This window comes from Ceratotherium simum, chromosome 28, assembly GCF_057802395.1.
Source record: "Ceratotherium simum simum isolate JZ-2026a chromosome 28, ASM5780239v1, whole genome shotgun sequence".
Lineage (NCBI taxonomy): Eukaryota > Metazoa > Chordata > Mammalia > Perissodactyla > Rhinocerotidae > Ceratotherium > Ceratotherium simum.
The window spans coordinates 38,143,239-38,164,603 of record NC_141927.1 but is presented as its reverse complement, the minus strand read 5'-3'; the positions used below and the strand labels follow the sequence as shown (position 1 = coordinate 38,164,603).

At 46.6% G+C, this 21,365-nt stretch overlaps 1 protein-coding gene across 1 annotated transcript in view; it reads left to right on the top strand.

Moving 5' to 3' along the window:
- SFRP1 (secreted frizzled related protein 1) overlaps positions 1–12,464 on the top strand; it is a 43,200-nt gene extending 30,736 nt beyond the window's left edge. The window contains exon 3 of the mRNA XM_004441229.3: positions 12,107–12,464. Coding sequence (XP_004441286.3) covers positions 12,107–12,429 — 323 coding nt within the window. The 3' untranslated portion in view covers positions 12,430–12,464. The remainder of the gene's footprint in view (positions 1–12,106) is intronic.
- The last annotated feature ends 8,901 nt before the right edge of the window (positions 12,465–21,365 follow it).

Here is a 21,365-nt window from a genome sequence, read left to right as displayed (position 1 = left end):
TAGGCCTTTTAAAAGCAGTGATTGTTACTTACTTTTGAAATATGAAATTCATATCACCTTAATTGTTGGTACCATCCAAGGGTTTCAAAGGCATTTCTCTGTCAGTACTTGTTAGGGACAGAGTCTGGGGTGAATTTGTTGGAGAACATTCTCTGCATGTTAAAGAAAAGAAATAGTGAGACTGCAGTGGTCACTTGCTCAGGCCTTGTTCCTGTGGACCTTTACTGAGTACTATCTGTGTGCGTGGCGTTGGAAGATAGCAGCCTTGCCTTGACCCTTCCTGGCAGAGTTAGTTTTCCTTCCGATATGGTTTACATTTTGTGAGGGAGACTCCCTGGGATCAAATTCCAGCTCTGCCATTGACCAGATGTGGGACCTTGGCTAATTACTTGACCCTTTTTGCCTCAGTTTTCTCATCTGCAAACTGGTTGCAATGAGAGTGCCTACTTCCTAGGGTCATCAGAGGATTCAGTGAGTTACTGTGTGTGCAGATGCCTGGACCGGTGCCTGGCCTGGGCAGTGCTCACCCACCGTCGGCCGTTGTGGTGTTGTTGGTGCTAACGCAGAGGTTTGTGCAAATAATCCCAGTCTCACTAGTGAGACTGTGAACTTCAGGGCAGTGACTGTGCTGCTTACATCTCCTTGTTCATTTGTGTATCCAGCAGATGTCAGAGTGAGCTCTGTGCCGTGTTAGGCTCTGCATGAGCCTCTGAACATGGATGAATAGGCAGGTCCAGGCCCTGCATGAGCTCACAGTGTGGGACGGGGGCAGATAAGGCGCCCTCAAGGGTAATTATCATGCTACGGTGCATCAAGATTCACATGGGAGGGCCGTGAAGGTCAAGGCTGGACTGGGCTGGGAAGGCTTCAGGGAGATGATGGTCTGTAGTTTGGCTGGAAGGATGGGTAAGAAAAGCATGAATTTTGCCTGGAGTGCACTCTCTGCCTTCAGAGGGATCAGCTGAGAAAACAGTGAAGGAATAAGAGCTGAGATGTGCCTGCTCCACTTCTCAGAGGCACTGGACTCATAGCTTCTTCAGGGACATCCCAGCCAAGGGCCCAGGGCCAGCCAAGGGGTTGGGGCACACCCTTGGCCTCTTCTCCCGTCTGTCAAATGGGATAGCATGAAGACTGCCGGCCACCATGCCAAGAGTGTGTCGGATACTTTCTTGGGGCTTTGAGTTTAGACAAGTTCACGACCAGGACCAGACTCTTGTGCCATTGTGTTCACTGTAGGTCTGGGCTATGGTCAGTATAAGCAAAGTCCCCAGGTGATGTGAGCACATGAGGGCAGCAGTTACTGCCTGAGATGGAGGACACTTTCCCTTGGATGATGAGGATTTCTATATTGGATTTTAAGACAGAGAAAGGAAATAAGAAGATTTAGAAAGATTTCCAGTGCTGGAATGGAAGTTGAGATTATAACTGGTCCAAATGGCTACACGGAGACCAGAGAAGTAAAGTGATTTACCCAAGTTTGTATGAAGAGTTAGTGATGGAGTCTGAACCAGCAGCTGGAGTCTGTTGGCTCTGGAATAAGAGTCCTTTCCTTTGAAATGTGCTGCCTCTTGCTTTGTTTTCTTGATTTTGCAAGAAACCACCTCTGAGGGACAGGCCTCACAGACCTCGGCCATTCTGAAAATGGTGCTAGGCCAGCTTGCCCAAGGTCAGCTGGGTCTTAGACATGCCCGTGTTGATCTTGCTGACTTCAGGGAGTTTGGAGGGCTGCCCTGGGCCCCAGGAGATGTTTAAACACCATCCAAGAAAGAATCTGCAAAATGCACCGCTGTGAATAACCAAGGTGACAAATCAGAAAGCCCACCCTATCCCCACCCTCAAACCCTTTGAACCAGTGGTTCTCAGGTGTAGTCCTCAGACCAGCAGCATCAGCATCACTTGGGAACTTGTTCAAAATGCAAAATCCTGGGCCCCATCCCATTGCTACTGAATCAGAAACTCTGGGGGTGTCTCAGGAATCTGCATTTTTAACAAGTCCTCCAGGTGATTCTGATGACGCTCAAGTTTGTAGACCCCTCGCTTAAGCATCTCTCAGAGCCGGGGTTAGTCGATGGCTTTTCCGATTCATTGGTTGTGAAACCCACTCCTCATCTCTTTCCTTCCGAGAGACCTTTCCACACTCCAGCTTGCCATTTGGGCAAACACTGGGGGGTGGAATGGAGAGGAATGGAAAACCAGTGACCCCACAGCAGGAAAAACTGTTTGCCTTGGCAAGTTTGCCCAGACTTGGAGCCAAGTTGCAATCAAGCCTAATGATTGACTTTGTTTAAGCGATTCTCCTATTCTCCTCTGCCTCCTGCTCTGGGAGGTGGGGAGGAGGGATTCGGTGCTTACTGAGAAGGAGAAGGGCCAAAGCTCTTCTTTGTCCCGGTCTGAGACCCATGCCCTTGCTGCCAGGGCCGCCAGTGCACACGTCTTTCCAAATAAAACCACACCAGGCAGGTCTTTGCTCTCAAAGCGGGGTTTTCATTTTGCACCATTAGCTTAAATCAGCGGGGTTAACACAATCCATGAAATCAAGCAATTAGGCGGCAGGACGGCGGGTGGCTGATGTCAATGCTGCGGTGCTGCCTGTGTGGGTGCTGCCTGTGTGAGTGCCGCTGGTGTGGTGGGCAGGGGCCTGTAAAGTCGCAAACTCTGCTCTCCTGCCTGACTCCACCCCCAGCCTCCCCAAGAGATCTGGGATCCAGAGAACAAGACAACTTCCATAAAATAATTTGCCCCAAATAAGTCACTCGGGAGCATTTTCTACATCTGCTGTTTTTTGTAAATGAGAACAGAAGAAAGCTGCTTTCAATCTTTTTTTTTTCTGGTTTTGGTGTTGTTTTTGTTTTTGTTTTTTTTTTTGTTTTTTTTTTTTTTTTGGTAACTGTATGTCCTGTAGTCAGTAAATGCATCTAAGTATGCAGCATGTGGTTTGTGGTCAGCAGAGAGAATCTGAGTTATTGTGACCAAGTGCAAGCTCCTTTCTTTGCTGAACGAATTAATGATGCCAAACACTGGCTCCTGCTGGGAACAGAGAGGTCTGTTATGCTGCCATTGTAGGGCCTTTGTCGTAGGACTCATTTGGGCCCTAATGCCTCAAAGCCAGCTTGCCATGGTGCCCAGACCCTCTGCTGAGTGTTGAAAGGAGGCCGCAGTTTCTCACGGCCAAGCCCTTGCCAGTGCTGTTACCAAATCTCATTTGCACAGTTGGATTTGGGGATGGTGCTCTCTGCCTCAGGGGTGCCCACCCGGGAGATTTGTGAAATGGGGCAGGAGTAGGGCATCAGGTCCTCTGTGTCTTGACTGCTTGGTGACGTCTTGCTATCTGAACAGGCTTTTGCCTCGGGAGGCTCTGTGTGGGAGGCGGGGTGAAAGCCGAGCCCATAGGGCTGGTGCACCGCGTGCCCATCTGTGGGCCCATCCTGATCAAATGGGCTGGTAACCCGCCACTTTGTAAAGAATTTGCCAATCTTACCTCCCTGCTCTTCAAATTCTCCATTTGGGAACTTCAGCCTCCTCTGCAAGAGGAAGTAATTTAGGAAAACCAGTGAGCCACCAGGAATCAGGGTGTGTGGTCTGTTATCCGCCCCAGGGTGATCTGTTATTAGCACCTGTTGGAGAAGATGGATCCAGGTGCTTGCCCAGTTGTCCCCAGAATCTGCCCGACACCCCACCCCCCCGCCCCCCAGTTCATCCCCTCTTGTTTTTCTGCTCTGTGCTCGGAGGGCCCATGGAATAAAGCAAGGAGCTCTGGGTGGGGAGCCAGGCAAGACACATGGGACCTCTGCCGTGTGGCCCTGGACAAGTTACTCTTGAGCATCCCTTGAACTAGGTTTGCTGTCCCTTCCAGTTCAAAGTAAATAATCCAGACTCTAACCTGATTGGTTTTTTACCTGAAAAATTAGTGAGTTGACTAGCTCTGTAGGCTGCCCCCTCCTCCCCAATAAATGGCTGAAAAAGCAGAATTCTTACTCAGACAAAAGGTTTGAGAAGCCCTGACTAACGCCAGGCTGTTCTGGTTGCATGGAGAGTGGAGGACCTGGACATGTAATCGTTGTCTTTCTTTTAAGATTCATATTTTGTTATTCATTTATATTTCATGTGCATTTAAGTTCTTTACTAGCCTATAAGCTTTTCTAAAATTTAAGTTTTTTTCTTCTAAACAAATGCAGTTAAAAAAGTCAAATAGTATCAAAAGGCTTTTAACAAGAAAACTGCAGTCCTCTGACCCATGCCTTTCCACCACTAATTCCCACAACCCAGAGGTAATAATTTTCAACTATTTTAGCTATTTCTTGTGATATTTAGCAAAATGGAGTAAATAAATAACACTTAATTTTGATGTTTAGATATTAAATACTGATTTTCTATTATTGAAAACAAAGATTTATCTATCTTACTCTTATTTCTTAATTTTAATTTCAATTTTTGGATGTTATTTCTTAATTTTAATTTTTAGACATTAATTTTAATTTTTGATTAAATTCTTAATTTTAATTTTTAGGCATTGTTTATTGATTTTCCAATATTGAAGATAAAGATTTATCTGTCTTATACTATATCCCCACTTCTCCCCATTTTTTCCAATATAGTTACATCACACTTTTGGTTAAATTAATACTCAATGTTTAACTTATTATAATTATGTAAATATTATTTGCAGCTGAGCCATGTAGTATATACTACATTTATATTTCCTTTCTTGTACACCTTTTAGTTTTCCCTTGAGATAGTAATTGCCTCCTTTTATTTTCCCAGTTCCTTATCTTTTTATATTATGAATTCAGCTCCACACTTTCCTGCAGGCAGACATCAGGTAATCTGCCAAGCCCTCTTCCTCCCATTTCAGTCTGGACTGGATGAGCTTTAGGCCTGCCACGCAGTTGTTCCGGAAAACCCATTTTAAGATTTCCATTACTTTTATCTTATGTTAGATCTTTGGTTTCCTGAATCCTGTGTCTTATTTTGCATTTTTGTATAGCACATCACGGAGTAGTTTCCTAAGGAAAGATACATGGGAAGATGTGGTATATATGTACAATGGAACACTACTCAGCCATAAAAAAAAGACAAAATCGTGCCATTTGTGACAATGTGGATGGACCTTGAGGGTATTATGCTAAGTGAAATAAGTCAGACGGAGAAGGTCAAATACCATATGATTTCACATATATGTGGAGGATAAACCCATGGATATGGAGAACAGATTGGTGGTTACCAGAGGGGAAAGGGGCGGGGGGCAAAAGGGGTAAAGGGGTACATATGTATGGTGATGGATGGAAACTAGACTTTTGGTGGTGATGTGATGCAGTCTGTACAGAAGCTGAAATATAATGACGTACACCTGAAAATTTATACAATGTCATAAACCAATGTGACCTCAATAAAATAATAATAAAAAAAGAAAAGATACTTGGCAAATAACTTTTTTTTTTTTGCTGAGGAAGATTGCCTCTGAGCTAACATCTCCACCCATCTTCCTCTATTTTGTATGTAGGATGCCACCACAGCATGGCTGATGAGCGGAGTGGCGGTCTGTGCCCGGGATTCAAAGCTGTGAACCCTGGGCCACCAAAACGGAGCACGCGAACTTAACCACTATGCCATTGGGCCAGCCCAAAAGATAACTTTTGTTTTGTTTTGTTTTGTTTTGTTTTTGTGAGAAAGATCAGCACTGAGCTAACATCCATGCCAATCCTCCTCTTTTATTTGCTGAGGAAGACCGGCCCTGAGCTAACATCCGTGCCGATCTTCCTCCACTTTATGTGGGACACCGCCACAGCATGGCCTGACAAGCAGTGCCTCGGCACGTGCGCGAGATCCCAGCCTGGGCCACCAGCAGCGGAGTGCGTGCACTTAACTGCTACGCCACGGGGCCGGCCCCCAAAGATAACTTTTTTTAACAACTGAATGTCTGAAGATGTCTTTATTCTACTCTCACACACTGATAGTTTGGCTCAGTATTGAATTTGGGAATTTTAAAGGCATTGATCCACTATCTTCCAGCTTCTAGTGTTGCTGTTGATGAGTCCAGTGCCGTTCTGATGCTGGATCCTTTGTGTTAGACGTATACTCTCTTTTTCCCTAGAGGATTTTAAAGATTGTCTTATCTCTGATGTTTCTAAACATCGGGGTTCACTGAGCAGGGCACTGTTTGATCTGAGAGCTCATGTCCATTTCTGGAAAATTTTCTTGTATTATTTCTTTAGTATTTTCTCCTTCTTTCACTGGGTTTTCTCTTATTCAGATGTTGAAACTCCTAGGTTGATCCTCTATCTTATCTTTCTTTCTCCTATTTACATCTCTGTCATTTTGTTCAGCTTTCCCAGAAACTTTCTCCACCTTATCTTAAAGCCCTTGTATTGCATTCTTTACTTCTGCTCTTACATTTTAAATTTCCAAATACTCTTTCTGTTCTCTGAACATTCCTTTTAATAGCTTTCTCTTCTGGTTTTATGAATATGATATCTTATGTAATATTGTCTTTGTGAAAAGTTTTTTTGTGTTCCCTACATTGTCTCTGTTATCTCTGAATTTTTTTTTTTTCTGTTTCTTTTGTACGTTTTGGTCTCTGTTGTTCACATTTGGAGGATTTCCTCAAATGCCTGCTGATCCTCGGGTGGCCATTTGAATTTAAGAGGGAAACACTAAATTGGAAGCTCCTTGTGTATACACCTGGCCTGTGATTTGTTGGGCCTCATTTTAGAGTTTGGTTGGGGGGACTGTAGGTCTTTTCTTTTGGGCTACACGTTTCTTGAGATAGAAGCCCTTCAGTTCTCTGATTGAGGGATATAAATGTAGTGTTCTGAGACCAGAGGGTCTCACTTTCTCCTATGCAGACTGCTGTACCCAAGCCACCGTCTGTTTGGTTCAAACCTTCTGAGTGGAATAAACCTCTTGGCTGCTGCTGGAGTTGGTGAGGGGCTGTCACCTGGATTTATGCTCCAGGCGAGTGGATCTAAGTGTCCTTATACAGATTTTTTTTACCAATTCCTCTGTTTAGTAACAAGGTCTGTAGTGGAGTTCAGAAGCACCCCGTAGTCCCAATTCGTGAGCGTCTCTGGGTCCTGCAGTGTGGAGCAGCTTGTTTCTGGCTGGCATCCCTATGTGTCAGCAGCCAGGGGTTAGCTTTTCTTCTCCCTGTCAAGCCAGCTTCCACCATCATTTGCTTCCTATTATGCTAAATGTTGGTATGTTCTTGTTTTCTTGCATATGTTTATAACTTCTCTTTTTTGCTATAATTTTAAACTGACTTCAGAAAGGAGTAGAAATGATTGTGTGTGCTCACTCGAATACATTTGGCTAGAAGTGGCCAGTGGTAACTTCACAAGCATTCCAGAAACTTGGTGGTTGTCAGTAGGGCATACCTTGTCTTTTCACCTCCCATGCCCACTCGCCTCTTTGGATCCTGCTCTCCCGCAGGTCATGAGTGATCCCCTAGTCGCCAAGTCCAGTGATCTCGTCTCACACTCATTCTCAAACTCTGCAGCCCTGGGGACTTAGGAGCACTTCCTCCATTTGAAACACCTCTGTCCTGGGCTTCCTGAGACACTTGGCTGCCTGGTTTTGCATCTGTGTCTCTGATGACTTTTACGATAAATCTTCTTCCCCTCTCCCCAGGGAAGGTGCTCCTTGGGGTCCCTCATTCTCTTCTTTTCTCTGTACTTTACTCTTCACTGTAACTATTATCTGTAATCAGATTGTGACTCATCTGATTAGCCCCACTCCGCCTCCGCCATCAGGTTCTCCTCGCATTCCTGCAGCAGCTCCACGTTATTCGTTGTATGAATGACTGGCCCTTGGCCGATGGTTGCCTCACATCCAAGCACCTGTCCGGGTAGTTGGAAGAATGGTGGCACCATTCGTAGAAGCAGGTCAGGAGGAAGAGATGGTTTTGAAGAGCATGTGGGTTTGGGATAAGTGTAACAACTTTCCTATTCTCATTTCAGCCTCAGAAATATGGCCAAGCCTTGTGGGGAGGCTACCAAGGAAGTGTAATTTCTGAGTGAAAAATATGGTTCAGGTTACTGAACGTGGAAGGAAACTTTAAGGGTCTACCTGAATATAAGGGAGTATTTACTTTAAGATTGCTGAGAAAGACCAAGACAGCCCCTAATGGCACCTGAAGTTTTGGGTTTTCAAAGTTTCTGGGTCTCTGCATTCTTGCTGACTAGCAAGGTGAGAGTTGGGAGTAATATTCTACTCTTGGAGGATGTTAAGTTGTTGCTAAAGAAAAACAAAGAAGTGTTTTGTTTGTTTTTGTTTTCTTTTGTTTTGTTTTACTTTGGGGTCCCCTGTCACTGTAGCTGAGATCAAGGGACTGAGGCAGTTGTAGCATCATCTCCCAGGGTGAGAAGGGCACACGATGAGGGAAGGGAGTGAACACAGGATCAGGCTAGTGCTGGAGATGAGCTTGGCTGGCTCCCCAGTATTGCCCAGCATGGGACCTCTGGATGGTAGTACTGCCAGGCCAGCAGACAGACTGCACTCTACACTTGACAGGTGGAAAGCTGAGATTTGGGGACCTCAAAACCAGATTTTGTGGTCACACAGTGAGAACCCAGGACCCGGTACTCTGTCCAGCACCTCAGCTATTGCCCTGGCTGCTGCCTCCTGGGGCTTCTCCGCCCTGCCCACCACCACCATTTGCATTGCAACTGTGAACACAGTCCATGGGTGAAATCCCCGGGGTCCAGGCACTGTCAGCATGGTGGGGGCTGGATGGGAGAGAGGAAGTGGTGATCAGTCCCAGGCTACTCCTGGCTGGCACCCACCACTGTCCCAGCAGCCCCTGGGTGTGGCGTGGTGGGGGTGTGGCACACGTTTCTACAGACACGAGGAAATTGACCTCGGACGGCTAATCGCCTATCCAAACATTGTTGGTAATCTGCACCCCTAAAATAAACCCTTGAAAGGTGGAAGGATGTTAGTCATTTCTGGCCATATGTGCCTCCTCCTTCCTTATTCTCCCTACCTCAAAAAAGAAAAGGAGCCAAATGGCAAGAAGTAAAGAGTCTAATGCATAACAGATTTTCACCATTTGATTTTCCCTCTCCCCTCGCTGTCCCTCCGCCTGTGCAAACTAAATTCCTTACACGGTCATGGCAAAGGAACATTAATTTTTGATTTGACTTGTGATTAAAAGCAATACAATCAAAAGAGTGAAATAGTTTCCACTGAAGCAATATCATTTTAAACCCAGTCATGGTACAGTAGGACACGCTCTGTGGGGTTAGGTGTGGGTTCCAATCCAGATTCTGTCTCTTACAAACTGGCCTCATGTTGTCATTGCTTAACCTGAGCCCTTCTCCTTGATTATAATAAATAGTAACGATGCCTTCTTAATGTGATTGCTGCAGGCATTAAATCAGGAGCCATGTGTGAGCACCTATCCTGTGCTCATATGCAGAGCCCAGCACATGGTGGGGACTCAAAAAATGATGGCTCAGTTCTCTGCAGAAAAGAGTGTGCTCACGTTGTCAGCTGGGGCATGTTCGTCTCTCCTGGTGATGTAGACGGTCGCTCCCATAGCAACACTTGGTTCCCAGCCTTGGACTTTGGGAAGTAGTTTGGGACTCGTCTTACACTGTGGGGCCACTTCTTGGAGGGTCTTGTGGAAGGAGCAGGGTTGTCCTTCCTGCCTTGCCTCCTTGCAGTACTCTTAGTTGCCTTTCTTTGATAAGTGGTTCCTCCTAGTCCCATGTGCTCTGTTTTGCAGAAGGGAGGCAGGAATGGAGACCTGACTTGGTCTAGGCCTGGGCAGTGAGTCTCCTCTTGCTGGTCCCTCATTCAAGCCCACTGAGAACTTTCTCTTTAGTGAGCCACAGACTAGAACAGCTGAAGTCTTTTCTCAAGTGAACCCCAGGTGCAAGGCTGTAAGCCAACAAGGGAAGCTAAACCAGGTGTGGGCCTGTTGGGGCGTGTCTGAGGTGAGGTCCTGGAGGGGTGGTCTCTGCTGCTTTCTATTCGCTGCGCTCCCACCTGCTGTTCCCACTGTGCTCTGTCCACAGTGGAGGTGGGAGTCAAGCACAGTCAGGAGCGCTGAGCAATGGCTGCTTTGGAGTAGAGGGAGAGGTAATGAAAGGAACTCCTTGGAAAGCTGTGCTCAGCCCACTGCCATGTGTGCCGGGAATCCTGGACCAACCTGAGAGGTCAGTGTTAATCCTCAGCGAGAGCATTCTGCTGCTTAGTGCCCAGTCCTGAACCTTCTGCCACTCTTGGGAGTGAGGCATTTCCTAAGGGGTACCACGCCTAGGGTATTATATGGGGTTAAGTAGGCTGCAAGGTCTGGAACTCTTTGCAAGAAAAAGAAAGCAGTGGGGGTGTGTTTAATTTACTGACTTTGACACATTCATTAAAGATTTGTTCCTAGGATTTCTTCCCCCTCCTCCTTATTCTTGGGTTGGCCAAGGGTGTGTTTTCTGATCAACTAAATATTAAATAATAAAGCCTTCACAAATGCAGTTTTTCCTTTGCCAGAGTAGTCTGTCTCAACCAGAAGGAACTCTTTCACCGTTTCATAAGTAAAGTCATTTTGAAATGTGGGTGAAACTAGGAAGACAGTTGGCTCCTCCCCCTTATTTTCTTGGTCTATTTAATCGGTACTCTCACTTTTGGGTTCATTTTAAAGAATTTTGCAACCATAGAGTCAGCAGGGACAGCACGGCGACTAAAAGTGCACGTTCAGACATGGGTTAACTAGGATTAGTGACTTTGGGCAAGTAAACTTAACCCCTTATGCCTCAGCTTTCTCATCTGTTAAATGGGGAAAATAACGGTCCCTTCTTCATAGAGTTGTTAGATTTAATTGAGGAAATGCATGAAAAATCCTCAGCATGCTTCCTGGCATGCCCTATGCTTTCATAATTGTTAGCTACTGCTGTTTAGTTCAGATTCAAGCCTTTCCTCAGGGAGCGTGGGTGGCAGCTTTAGGGCTTGGTAATTTTGAATTCAGAGGATGTACAAATTATTTGGTGACTAGCATCTAGAAAATGATTTCCAACTCCTTTGGAAATATCTGGGGCTGGCCCGTCTTAGAGGGGAATTGATTGTAACAATGACACCAGGTGTTTAGTGGGTTTATGGCTTACAGAATGCGTCCACACTAATTTATCTTCATCAGTAGACTCTGTCGTAGCCATCATTAAAGTATCTGGTCAACATGTTAAAAAATAATGTTAACTCAGGGTCTGTAGAGACAAAGAAAAGAGAAGGCGGAGTTGGTGGACGGCTGTTTTTCCCTTTCTGCAGGGACTTGCGCTGAGGACAGAAGCCCAGGTACCATATTAGACTTGAGGAGAGATCAGCACCTGGGTTTATCTATCAGGACTTCACCAGGACTTGCTCTAATCTGTCAAGAAGTCAAAGTCGAGTTTGGTTCTGTATGGGTCTACTCAGGGGCTAGAACACTAGTGGCACCCGTTAGTGGTTGATGAGTGGTTGACAGAAATGAGCAGTACCTGCTGTCAAAACTCTCTAGAGGCACAGTGGTCAGGACTCTGATTTCTCCAGGACTGAAGTTGGATGCTCATGTTTGAGAAGCATGACAATTTGAAGTGCCCTTTAACTTGCGCTTGCCGAGTGTGCACACATACGTTCTGCCTGTCTTGTTTACAGGACCCAACTTCCAAGGAATTTTAGGTCGTTTGGATGTTAAAAAACTAAGCCAATAACTTTCTCTTTAAAAAAAAAAAAAACTCAGGGTAAGTGTTTTCTTTGAGTGCTGAGGTCTATAGCATTAGATTATATGGACTCCATTGGATTCTATGAACCCCTTCTTAAAGCATTGTCTGATATTCTGAGTCACTGAGTTTTAAAAAGTGAAATAAGATTTGGTTTTGAAGATTTATTCGAGAATCTCATGGCACCCCATGGCAACTGTTAGACACCACAAAACTGGGGGGCAGAATCAGTACGTAAAGATTAATGGAGACCTTGGTTCTTATCTATAGAGCTGCCTCCTCCTTTTACTCACTGTTTGCCTTTCATTTTCATCCTCTTCTTCAGCCATAAATGTGGGTTATTGTTTTAAGTGAAAAGCTGTGTTCTAAAATGCTTTCTCTGCCCCTCTCTCCTTTCCCCTCCCTGCCCTCACCATCTCTAGCACTGAGGATGAAAATAAAAGAAGTGAAAAAAGAAAATGGCGACAAAAAGATTGTCCCCAAGAAGAAGAAGCCCCTGAAGTTGGGGCCCATCAAGAAGAAGGAGCTGAAGAAGCTTGTCCTGTACCTGAAGAACGGGGCCGACTGCCCCTGCCACCAGCTGGACAACCTCAGCCACCATTTCCTCATCCTGGGCCGGAAGGTGAAGAGCCAGTACTTGCTGACGGCAATCCACAAGTGGGACAAGACAAACAAGGAGTTCAAAGCCTTCATGAAGAAGATGAAGAATCACGAATGCCCCACTTTTCAGTCGGTCTTTAAGTGATTCTCTCGGGGCGGGTGGGGCGGGAGCCCTGGGTCGGGGTGAGGGGTGGGGGCTGAGCAGACCAGCTGGGACTTGGGTGGTCCACCCTCACCGCTCCTCCTGTTGGCAGAGGACGTTGTCGTCACTCTTGCAGCGTCTCACTCCTTCCCCTCCACAGCCACGCTCCAGACCCCAGTATAGCTAGTATTTAAAGCCGCATGCCCAGGTAAGGAAAACCAGTTAGATTAGGAACCCTTTTAAGATCTACAGTGTGGAACAGCATGTCACTGAGTAAAAGGAGGTGCAGAACCATTTCAACCAGAGACACAGTCACTAGAAAAGAAAATTTTGCTGGTAAACAAAGGGGATTGGGCAAAAAGTGAGAGACAGCAGCAAAAACTAAATTCTACAACTTTCTTTGTGTCAATACAAATTGCTTGTGGATCAGCTCATCTATGCCTTTGGAACTAGAAAATTCTAACTATTGGTAAGACACCTTGCTTTCGGTTCCAGAGTAATTTCTCTGTCTCCTTTAGACAGAAACACACACACCATGCTTACAACCTAAGATCAGTTCCAGAAAGTCATGGGTACTGGGAAGCAGAGCACACGCAGAGTCTGTGAGAGGGAAAGCAGAGGGAGGTCGTGCGCTCTGCCCTGCACGTGGTCGTCTTTCCATAGGAATCAGCTGGGCTCGGATGCCGTGTGAGTGGCCGTGAACGTCGGCTTCAGCGCATGATCTCACCTCCAGACACTCGCAGGGCCGCACGTGCCTGCCTTTGTGCGAGAGGAAAGAAACACGCGGGCACCAAACCCACAGCATAGGGAGACGACGATTTTCAGACTGAGAAGGCAACGATTAGTGGTTTTCAAAAAACATAGTTAAGAAAAAAAAAAAATTTACAACAGTCCAGCAAATTGCTAGTCAGGGTGAATTGTAATTCGGTGAAGAGCTTAGCATTCTAATTTCATCTGTTTGTTCATTTCATATATTTTTTAAAGAACAACAACAAAAAACCCCACTTACTTTTCGAGGTTTTAAAAGAAGCCTACACTGAGCATTTGAAAGGTGAACTAAGACCAGGGTCTCCTGGTGCGTGTGCGGCTGCTTTCCAGCGGAGCAGCTCTTTCATCAGGCGCTTGGGTGGGAGGCGGACACGCCTGGTGGCATAGCTGTGTGGTCCTCCTTCCTGAGTTCTGGGCTGCCCTGGACCCAACACATCGCTAATCAAAACTCACAGTGCTTCTCATTCTTTTCTTTCCTGTGAAGAAATGGATTCCTTTAACTTGATTGCCTATGGATCAAAGCAATTCAGAACAGCCTTCCTGCCTGTTCTCCTGCACTTAAAAAAAATACTTTTTTTCATTTCTGCAGAAGGAAAGTTAAACTACAAGTGTTCCCATCCAAGGAAAGCATTTCAAAGGCAAAACATCCCTGCAGTTTTTCCCCCAGTGCCCTAAAATAGTTCTTAAAGCCCGTGTGTTTAATGAGTGGTGTACGTAAACCTGTTCACTTATGCAACTTTACTCCTCTGTTCAGTGTATAGTATAGGAAGTCATTCTAAAGAATTAATGTTAATTTCTTTCCTGAGCCTGATTCTTAATTCTCTGTAACTTCTTGAGGACTTTAGTGACTGTCCCTCTGGGCGAATGTTTATACCCAGTCCGGATGCCGCAGTGAGGCTGGGAAGTGTCAGCTCTGGCCCTGGCCTGACACAGAAACAGTGGAAGATTCTGTTAACTTCTGAGGACTCCAATCTGAAAATCAGTCTGCCAACTTCTTTACCTATCTGAGGGTTCTGTTGATATAATTAACCTCTCACAATTGGTGATCCCATCATTTTAACACTTTTTTTGGTTCTCTCTGACCTTTAATCATAAAGTGTCCGGGATCTTAAGTGATTTGCCTGTAATTTTGGATGATTTTTAAAAAATGTGTATATAAGTTTATTAGAAATATTCTACTTTCATATCGTCAACTGAGATTTCACGAGTGCCTGGATCTGGGTCTTAGTTTTGGTGGATTCACTCAAGAGTTCAGTGCTCGTATGTATCTGCTCATTTGACAGAGCGCGTCCTGCAACGGGGCCCGCTGTCCCAGTCAGGGGCCTTCGGAGAGGAGTTCCAGTGGGGGTTTTAGCAGTTACTGCAGCAAGATTATGGAAGAAGAGGTGGCTGTGCTGTGTAGCTCTCTAAATGGGAATTCTCAGGGAAGAAGTGACATTTTCAGAAAGAGTTCAAAATAAATTGGAAATGTGAGCTGCAACTGCAGTTTTACCCCACCCACCGAGTTCCCGGACTTGGAGTTTCACAGTGGACTTGAGGCACCCACCGGCTTTGTCTACAACACCCCAGCAATTTTAGGCACAAAAGGAGCCTATGGGCCCAAAGCTGCGTTTTTATGACAAACCTTTGTTTTTCTTAACAAAGGATATCACAAAACCAATGTGCAGACTCATTGGCTTGGTCATTGGTTTCCAAAAGAGGAGGTCTGTGTGTGATTTGGTAATTATCGCTAGTGCAAAAGTCGTATATGTAAAGATTTAGAATAATCATTCTGGGTAGAATCCTGTGAGGTCATTGGCAGAACTCAGCTAAATCTTTGAAGGGCATTAGTCGTTATCTTAGAAGATAGCAAGGGAGGCGAGAACTCGGAGAACGCTTTATTTTTAGAATATCCTGTGTAACACTTGGCTTTTGGCGCCGGTGAATTAGCACCAAGGTCTTCCTGAGGCAGAATCCAGTCAGAGCTCCAGTTTTCCCCTGGATCCGTAAATTCCAGAAACCCCACTGCCCACACCTAGAATCGGTCTTCTTCTCAGCCTCCAAGTGACCAGTTGCTCTGTGGGAGCTCCACAGATGGGGTGGGCTCAGAGGATCTGGTCTAGAAGCGCACCTTAGGTAACTCCCGTGGGATAATGTACTGGCCCTTCTGACCTGTCAGCAGCAGATGCATAGGACACAGACGAAATTCCTGTTTCCTCTAGTTCCTTGTAGCCCTCCTCTTTTAGAGTCTAAATCTTTTACAAAAGCTTTGAATACTGTGAAAATGTTTTACATTCCATTTGTTTTTTTTTAACTGCATTTTACCAGATGTTTTGATGTTATCACTTATGTTAATAGTAATTCCCATATGTGTTCATTTTATTTTCATGCTTTTCCTGCCATGTATCAATATTCACTTGACTAAAATCACTCAAGTAATCAATGACCATGTGAGTTGTGACTTTTTCTCCCCAATGACACACCATTCACCCTCTTCCACTGCACACATGCCCACCTCTTGTATTTTTTCAGGGATGTTTTCTGGTCGCAGTTTAGTAATAGCTTTCAAATGTAGCTGGGCCGGGTGGGCCGGAGGAGCACCTGTGAGGCCCCGCAGGCTGCCCTCCCTCCCATCCCACATTTACCATCTGCTCCCGTGAATAACTTCCAGAAGTGGTTCTCCTGGCTCTGTGCGACTCAGATCACAGAGAAGGTTAAATACTTGCTCTACAAGAATGTATTTTTCAGCTCTGCCTGTGTTTGTTTTCCGTGTTTTTGGTTTCAGATGTTCTTTCCCCTCTGGCCAATTCAATGTTAAAATTACCAACTAAGATTTGAAAACTCTCTGGTACCTGGCGTCTTAGACCCACATGAGACCCTAGAGGAGACCAGGTTTGCCCCTTTAGTTTACAGATGGAGAAGCTAAGAGGTCAGATGGCTGGGATTTCCCGAGGAGTTTGGGGCTCTCAGGTCACTGGCATTGCTGGAACTAGAACCCGGGGCTCCCAGGTCCTAGTTGTGTGGGAACGACGTCTGAATGACCACTGAACTTCCCTTTGGCCCCAGAGTGTGGCACTTGCCAAGCCCAGGCTGTTTCATATTAGGCTACATGCTTCTTGCCTAAGGAATTCTTCAGTGTGACTTCTCTGTCTGTAAGCAATTACAGTGACAGCTTCAGTTGATGTCGTTCCCTGATGGAGAAGGCACCTCGAAACCTCAGACAACTGGTAATTTTACCCAGAAGTGAGAAAATATTCCTAAATCACCCCAAACCACACCTAAGCACAGAGATACCATTTTTCAGGCATGGACGTGTAAACATTCCCATTCAAGTCATGCTCCAGTATGGGAAGATTTTCCCATACTTGTACCTGACTGGTGAACCAGTGATGTGCTCGCCCAGCCAGGGAAAATACTGATGTTTCCTTTTAGTCCCTTGTGGTTAATAGGAAGGAATATCTCTTTTAGGCTGGATGTGGATGTCATTGTCATCCCACTGAAGCCCCACCACCATGACCCATAATTTCCCATTGCTGTTTTGAATTTTTTAGAAACAAATCAGTGAAAAGATGATGAAGTGTGTGCAAAGGCATCTCAGCTTCAGCTGCTGGAGTCACCCTGGAGTTTGGGGTGCCCTAGGGTCAGGGTGCCCCAGAACTGCTTGAGCCTTGTGCCTAAGAGATGCTGGCAGCACCAGGAACAGCAGCCTTGCCCTCAAGCTCTGTAGCACCCACACCTCTTCGAGGAATTATACAGATGCTCTCCTACCCAGGGCAGAAAGAGATGAGGGCCACATGTTATCCAAGTTAGCTTGGTCTTAGAAGAAGGCCATCTCCCCACAGTGGGTCCAGAAGTGCCAGCAATTCTCTTTCCCTCCTAAAGAGAAATCTGTACAAGTCATCCCGTAGTAATCAGAGGAAATAGGGAGAATCATTCTTTTTTTTTAAACTTCCCCCCGCCCCACAAAGCCCCAGTAGATAGTTGTATGTCATAACTGCACATCCTGCTAGTTGCTGTATGTGGGACGCGGCCTCAGTATGGCCGGACAAGTGGTGCGTTGGTGTGCGCCCGGGATCCGAACCCGGGCCGCCAGCAGCGGATCGCGTGCACTTAACCACTAAGCCACGGGGCCGCCCCGGGAGAATCATTCTTAAACTTGAGCTTCTATCACCGCGGGTTGCTTGCTAACGTGCAGTTTCTGGCTTCCACCCCTGGAAATTCGGATTCGGAAGGTTTGCCGTGGGGCCCTAGAATCTGAATTTTGAACAAGCGGTCCAGGTTTTCCAGATACCAGCTGTCCACTGGATCTTACTTTGCAAAACATTCCAGTAGAGCATCAGTGGCTCAGGGATGAGAGGCGGGAGATTATTTTGGTCTCTCCCTTTCCCCTACCTACACAGTTCGTATTGCTGCAGCTCTTTCTGAAGTTCTGTGAGTTATTCTTACCAGGTATTAATTAAGAGAAGACGTAAGTTAGATACACCAGGGAGGGAATGAGTGTGACTCGTTCCTTCACAGCTGGGTACATCCGGCTCTCCAAGGAGTGCTTCTCAAACTTTAATATGCATACAAGTCACCTGGAGACCGTGGTGAGACGCAGATTCTGAGTGGGTAGGTCTGAGGTGGGGCTGGAGTTCTGCACTTCTGATGGGTCCCCGTGAGGGGAGAGGCTGGTCCACAGAGCACACTTGGAGGAGTGAGGCTCTAAGGGGAGTGGGGAGGGCTGCCAGGGCTCAGTAGCGTCCTTGCTCCGTGCTGTCATATTGCCATCTCTGGGATCCCCGTGTAGAGCCTATCTCCTCAGGACTCAAAATATTAACCATACTTTGGTTGGAAAGCAACGTAAAACCGTGGGAAAGTCATGATTAGAAAGCCAAAGCTGGGGGCTAATCCTCTCAACCCATTCCTTAAATTTCACTTTTGTCCCGGGCCTTGAGGGTTCTTTTTCCTTAGACTCCACTTATTCCAGAAACTCACAGATGCTTTTCTTTTTTTCTTCCTCAGCAAAGTATTAGCAATCCAGCCTCTGCCCTTTACCGACCTTCCCCAGCCCCCAGCCCAGGACCACCAGGGGTTGTTGGCGTTAACTGACTGGGGCTGCTTACCTCTACTGCTAAAGTAATACCAGAATCTGACAGCAGAATTGGAGCTTTTCATGTTCCATTTGTTCACATCTGTGCAGTTTCAATCTCAGGTTATGGGAGAGGCCAAGAAAAGGGGGGAAGACTGAAGTATTTGGAGGAGAAATCCCACCTCTGATAAGTTGAGGACAGCCTGCCGAGCAGGGCTGATTTACTGGGGGACCAGGCGTTAGGAATTCTGTCAGCGAAGGCCGACGAATGCTGCTTTTTGTAGGTTTGGAGAAGATGGGTCCCAGAACAAGCTCCAAATAGGAGTAGAAAGCGCCTGTGTCTTTATACATCTGTGGACTATTTAGATAAGAAGGGGCTGTACTTAATCATGGAGAGAGTGGTTTGCTTAAATAAAGGGAGAGAAAGTTGCATGTGTGTGTCTAAGGAGAGAAAGAGGAGGTGGGAGGAAGGAGAAAGGAGCCAGTAATTTTCCACAGCTGAACCCCCACCACGTGGCTTTAATTAGGATGACCTTCCCATCACCTGAGCACCAGAACTGGCGGGTGGAGGAGGGGCGAAGTGTTTGGAATTCTCATGGTCCTGGCCTTGGGGTTCAGTGAGCTCTGCTGTGGGTGGCTGTGAGCTTCGAGGAAAAGCTCGTCTCCCTCCGCTGCAGTGCCTGAGTCCTGGGCCCTGGAACTGTGTGGGCTCAGGAAGCCTGGTTGCTGGCTAGCCAGGTGGGGTCCCGGTCCAGGGCTTCTCTGAGATTCCTTGGATGTCAGGACTTAAAGATAAACAAAGCAATCAAAACCCAGAACTGCATATTAGATTTCCTTTCAAAAAAGAGAATTAGAAAGAAAGGAGGAGACCCTGCTCAAGTGCTTTGTACATGATCCCATCTCTGCTGCACTTTTTAATAATTCACAGCAGTGTCCACTGTCACCATTTGTCTCTGGTAATGGATTGGGGGTGGGAGGTGTCTAAGGGCCTCAGTTTCCATTTTTGCTGTCAAGTTCCCTGGAGAGTTTATGCAGATCTGGGTAATGCTGCCTCTTTACCTAGAAGATTAAGCCCATAATCTGCAGGAATAAAGGTGTCACATGCCAAAACCCAAATGCCTATTTCACAATGTGAAATTGTGAAATTTCAGTCAGGGTGGGGGCCACAGAATTAACCAGATTCCTCCAGGGTCAGCACTCCCTCCCAAGGCTGGCAGCTGAGGCCACCGGGAATCTAAATTTGGCTGCTCGTCTTGGTAGGTTACTATGTGACTTCTAGCAGCAGTACACCCCTCTAGCATGGCAAATCAGGCCCTGACCTGGGCCAGGCCTGGGGGCACCCATGGCCCCTGCAGAGGAGGAAGAGGGGGAGGAGGTAGCGTGCAGTTGGCCCCAGAAAAAATAAGCACCAGCCTGTAAACTGCAATTAATGTCAGTGTGAAGCCTTCCTAGCTCTGCTTGCGGCTGGCCAACCACTGCCACGTGCACACCCTCTGCATCCTCTCACGATTCTCTCACGCCACTTCCTTGGTTTCAGATGGCTCCTCTCTGCAGTGCCAGGACTGATGGCTATTTATGGTGCGGAGGCTGGAGATGGGTGATGAAGGCATCCCACGATGGAGACTCTGTAGGGAGAGTTTAGATGTATACCTGGGACTCAGAGACTTGGGTTTATTTTCACTCAATGGGTTGGAAGGAAAGAACTCACCTTTAAAACCCTAGGAACTGGCTTGATTGTGCTGTGAATCTTGATGAAAAGGACAGCTGGTGTGTCCCAGTCAGTTTGGCTCCTAGCAAAATATTTCCGTCCTGGACCTTCCTCATTGTGATCTCTCTAGCCCCGAGCTGGAGAGCACAGCTCTACACCTGGGATCTGTTCCTCTCTCCAGGTCTGAACATTTTCCAGCAATCCTCACACTGAAGCTACAGCAGGTCCAGGGAAAATCCTCGCCTCTTTTCTGACTCTCTATTTCCTCCCTGCCTGGTGGATGGAAATGTGTTTGTTGAGGAGAAGTGGTTTTGACTGCAGGGGAAAGAGATCCAGTTTTAAATTAAGTCAAATGAAATTCATGTGTTTCGAAAGGCCGCACACACACGCGCACACAGTCACACATGGGCCCTGGGCGGTCATTGCTCCGCCCCCAGACGACTCTTTTTTTCAAAGAGCAAACGCTCCGGGTCTAAATTTTGTTGCTATCGTTTTTATAATCACTGTTATGTGTTTGGATGATTGTGAGTGGCGTTGGGAATGTTTGTTCTCATGTAATTGCTTGTTTCCTACTGAAATTTCCATGTCAGACCCTTTCATTGTTCTCATTATCGCTTGCCTCATATTCTGCCTGCCGAGGAGGGCTCATCACTGCGCCATCCCTTGGTATTGCTGCTCTGGCTGCAGAGCCGGGGTGCGGGGTTCCCGCAGGCAGGCAGTCAGGCGGCCGTCAGAGCGGCCACAAGAATCAGGGCTGTGAGCTCCAGCTCCGGCCCGGCCAGCTGGGGTTCCTGGTTTCTGGGCCAAACACCCACTGGGACAAGGGAGACTTGACACAGGCTTGGCCTGCCTCCTGATTTTGGATTCCGCTAAATTCAGAGTGCATTTTGCACCCCCACCCCAAGTATGCCAGAGGAAATGTGATCGTGATGTTTCTGATTCATGTGCTCTCAACTCATTAAAATGTTAATTTACAACATTTAAATGGGTGATGTCCAAACAAACCACTAGGGCCTCTATTCCAAGCCAGCCTTTTTTTCTTAGGACTTTTTGTGAGCAGGGTAGGTGGGAAGGAGGAGTCAAAGACTTTGCCTTTAACCGGGAAGTTACATTCCACCAGGAGTGAAGCTCAGACCCAGAGGGCAGGAACATGGGGCTTTGGAATAGAGTGGGATCTCTCAGACAGGTCATGTGCTTCTAGACCTAATCAGAACCACCTGGACTTCCTGGGGTCCCGTCACTGTCCAGGCAGTGAGAAGCATCTGAACTTGACCTGTGCTGAAAAAGAGCCAGAGCACATGAAGAAAGACCAGCATCTGAATAAATGCACGTCTGTGGAGAGCACCCGGGATCCTGAGACAAACACTGCATGCTTCCCTCTTCTCTTCTTCACCTGAAATTCTAGTGACTGCC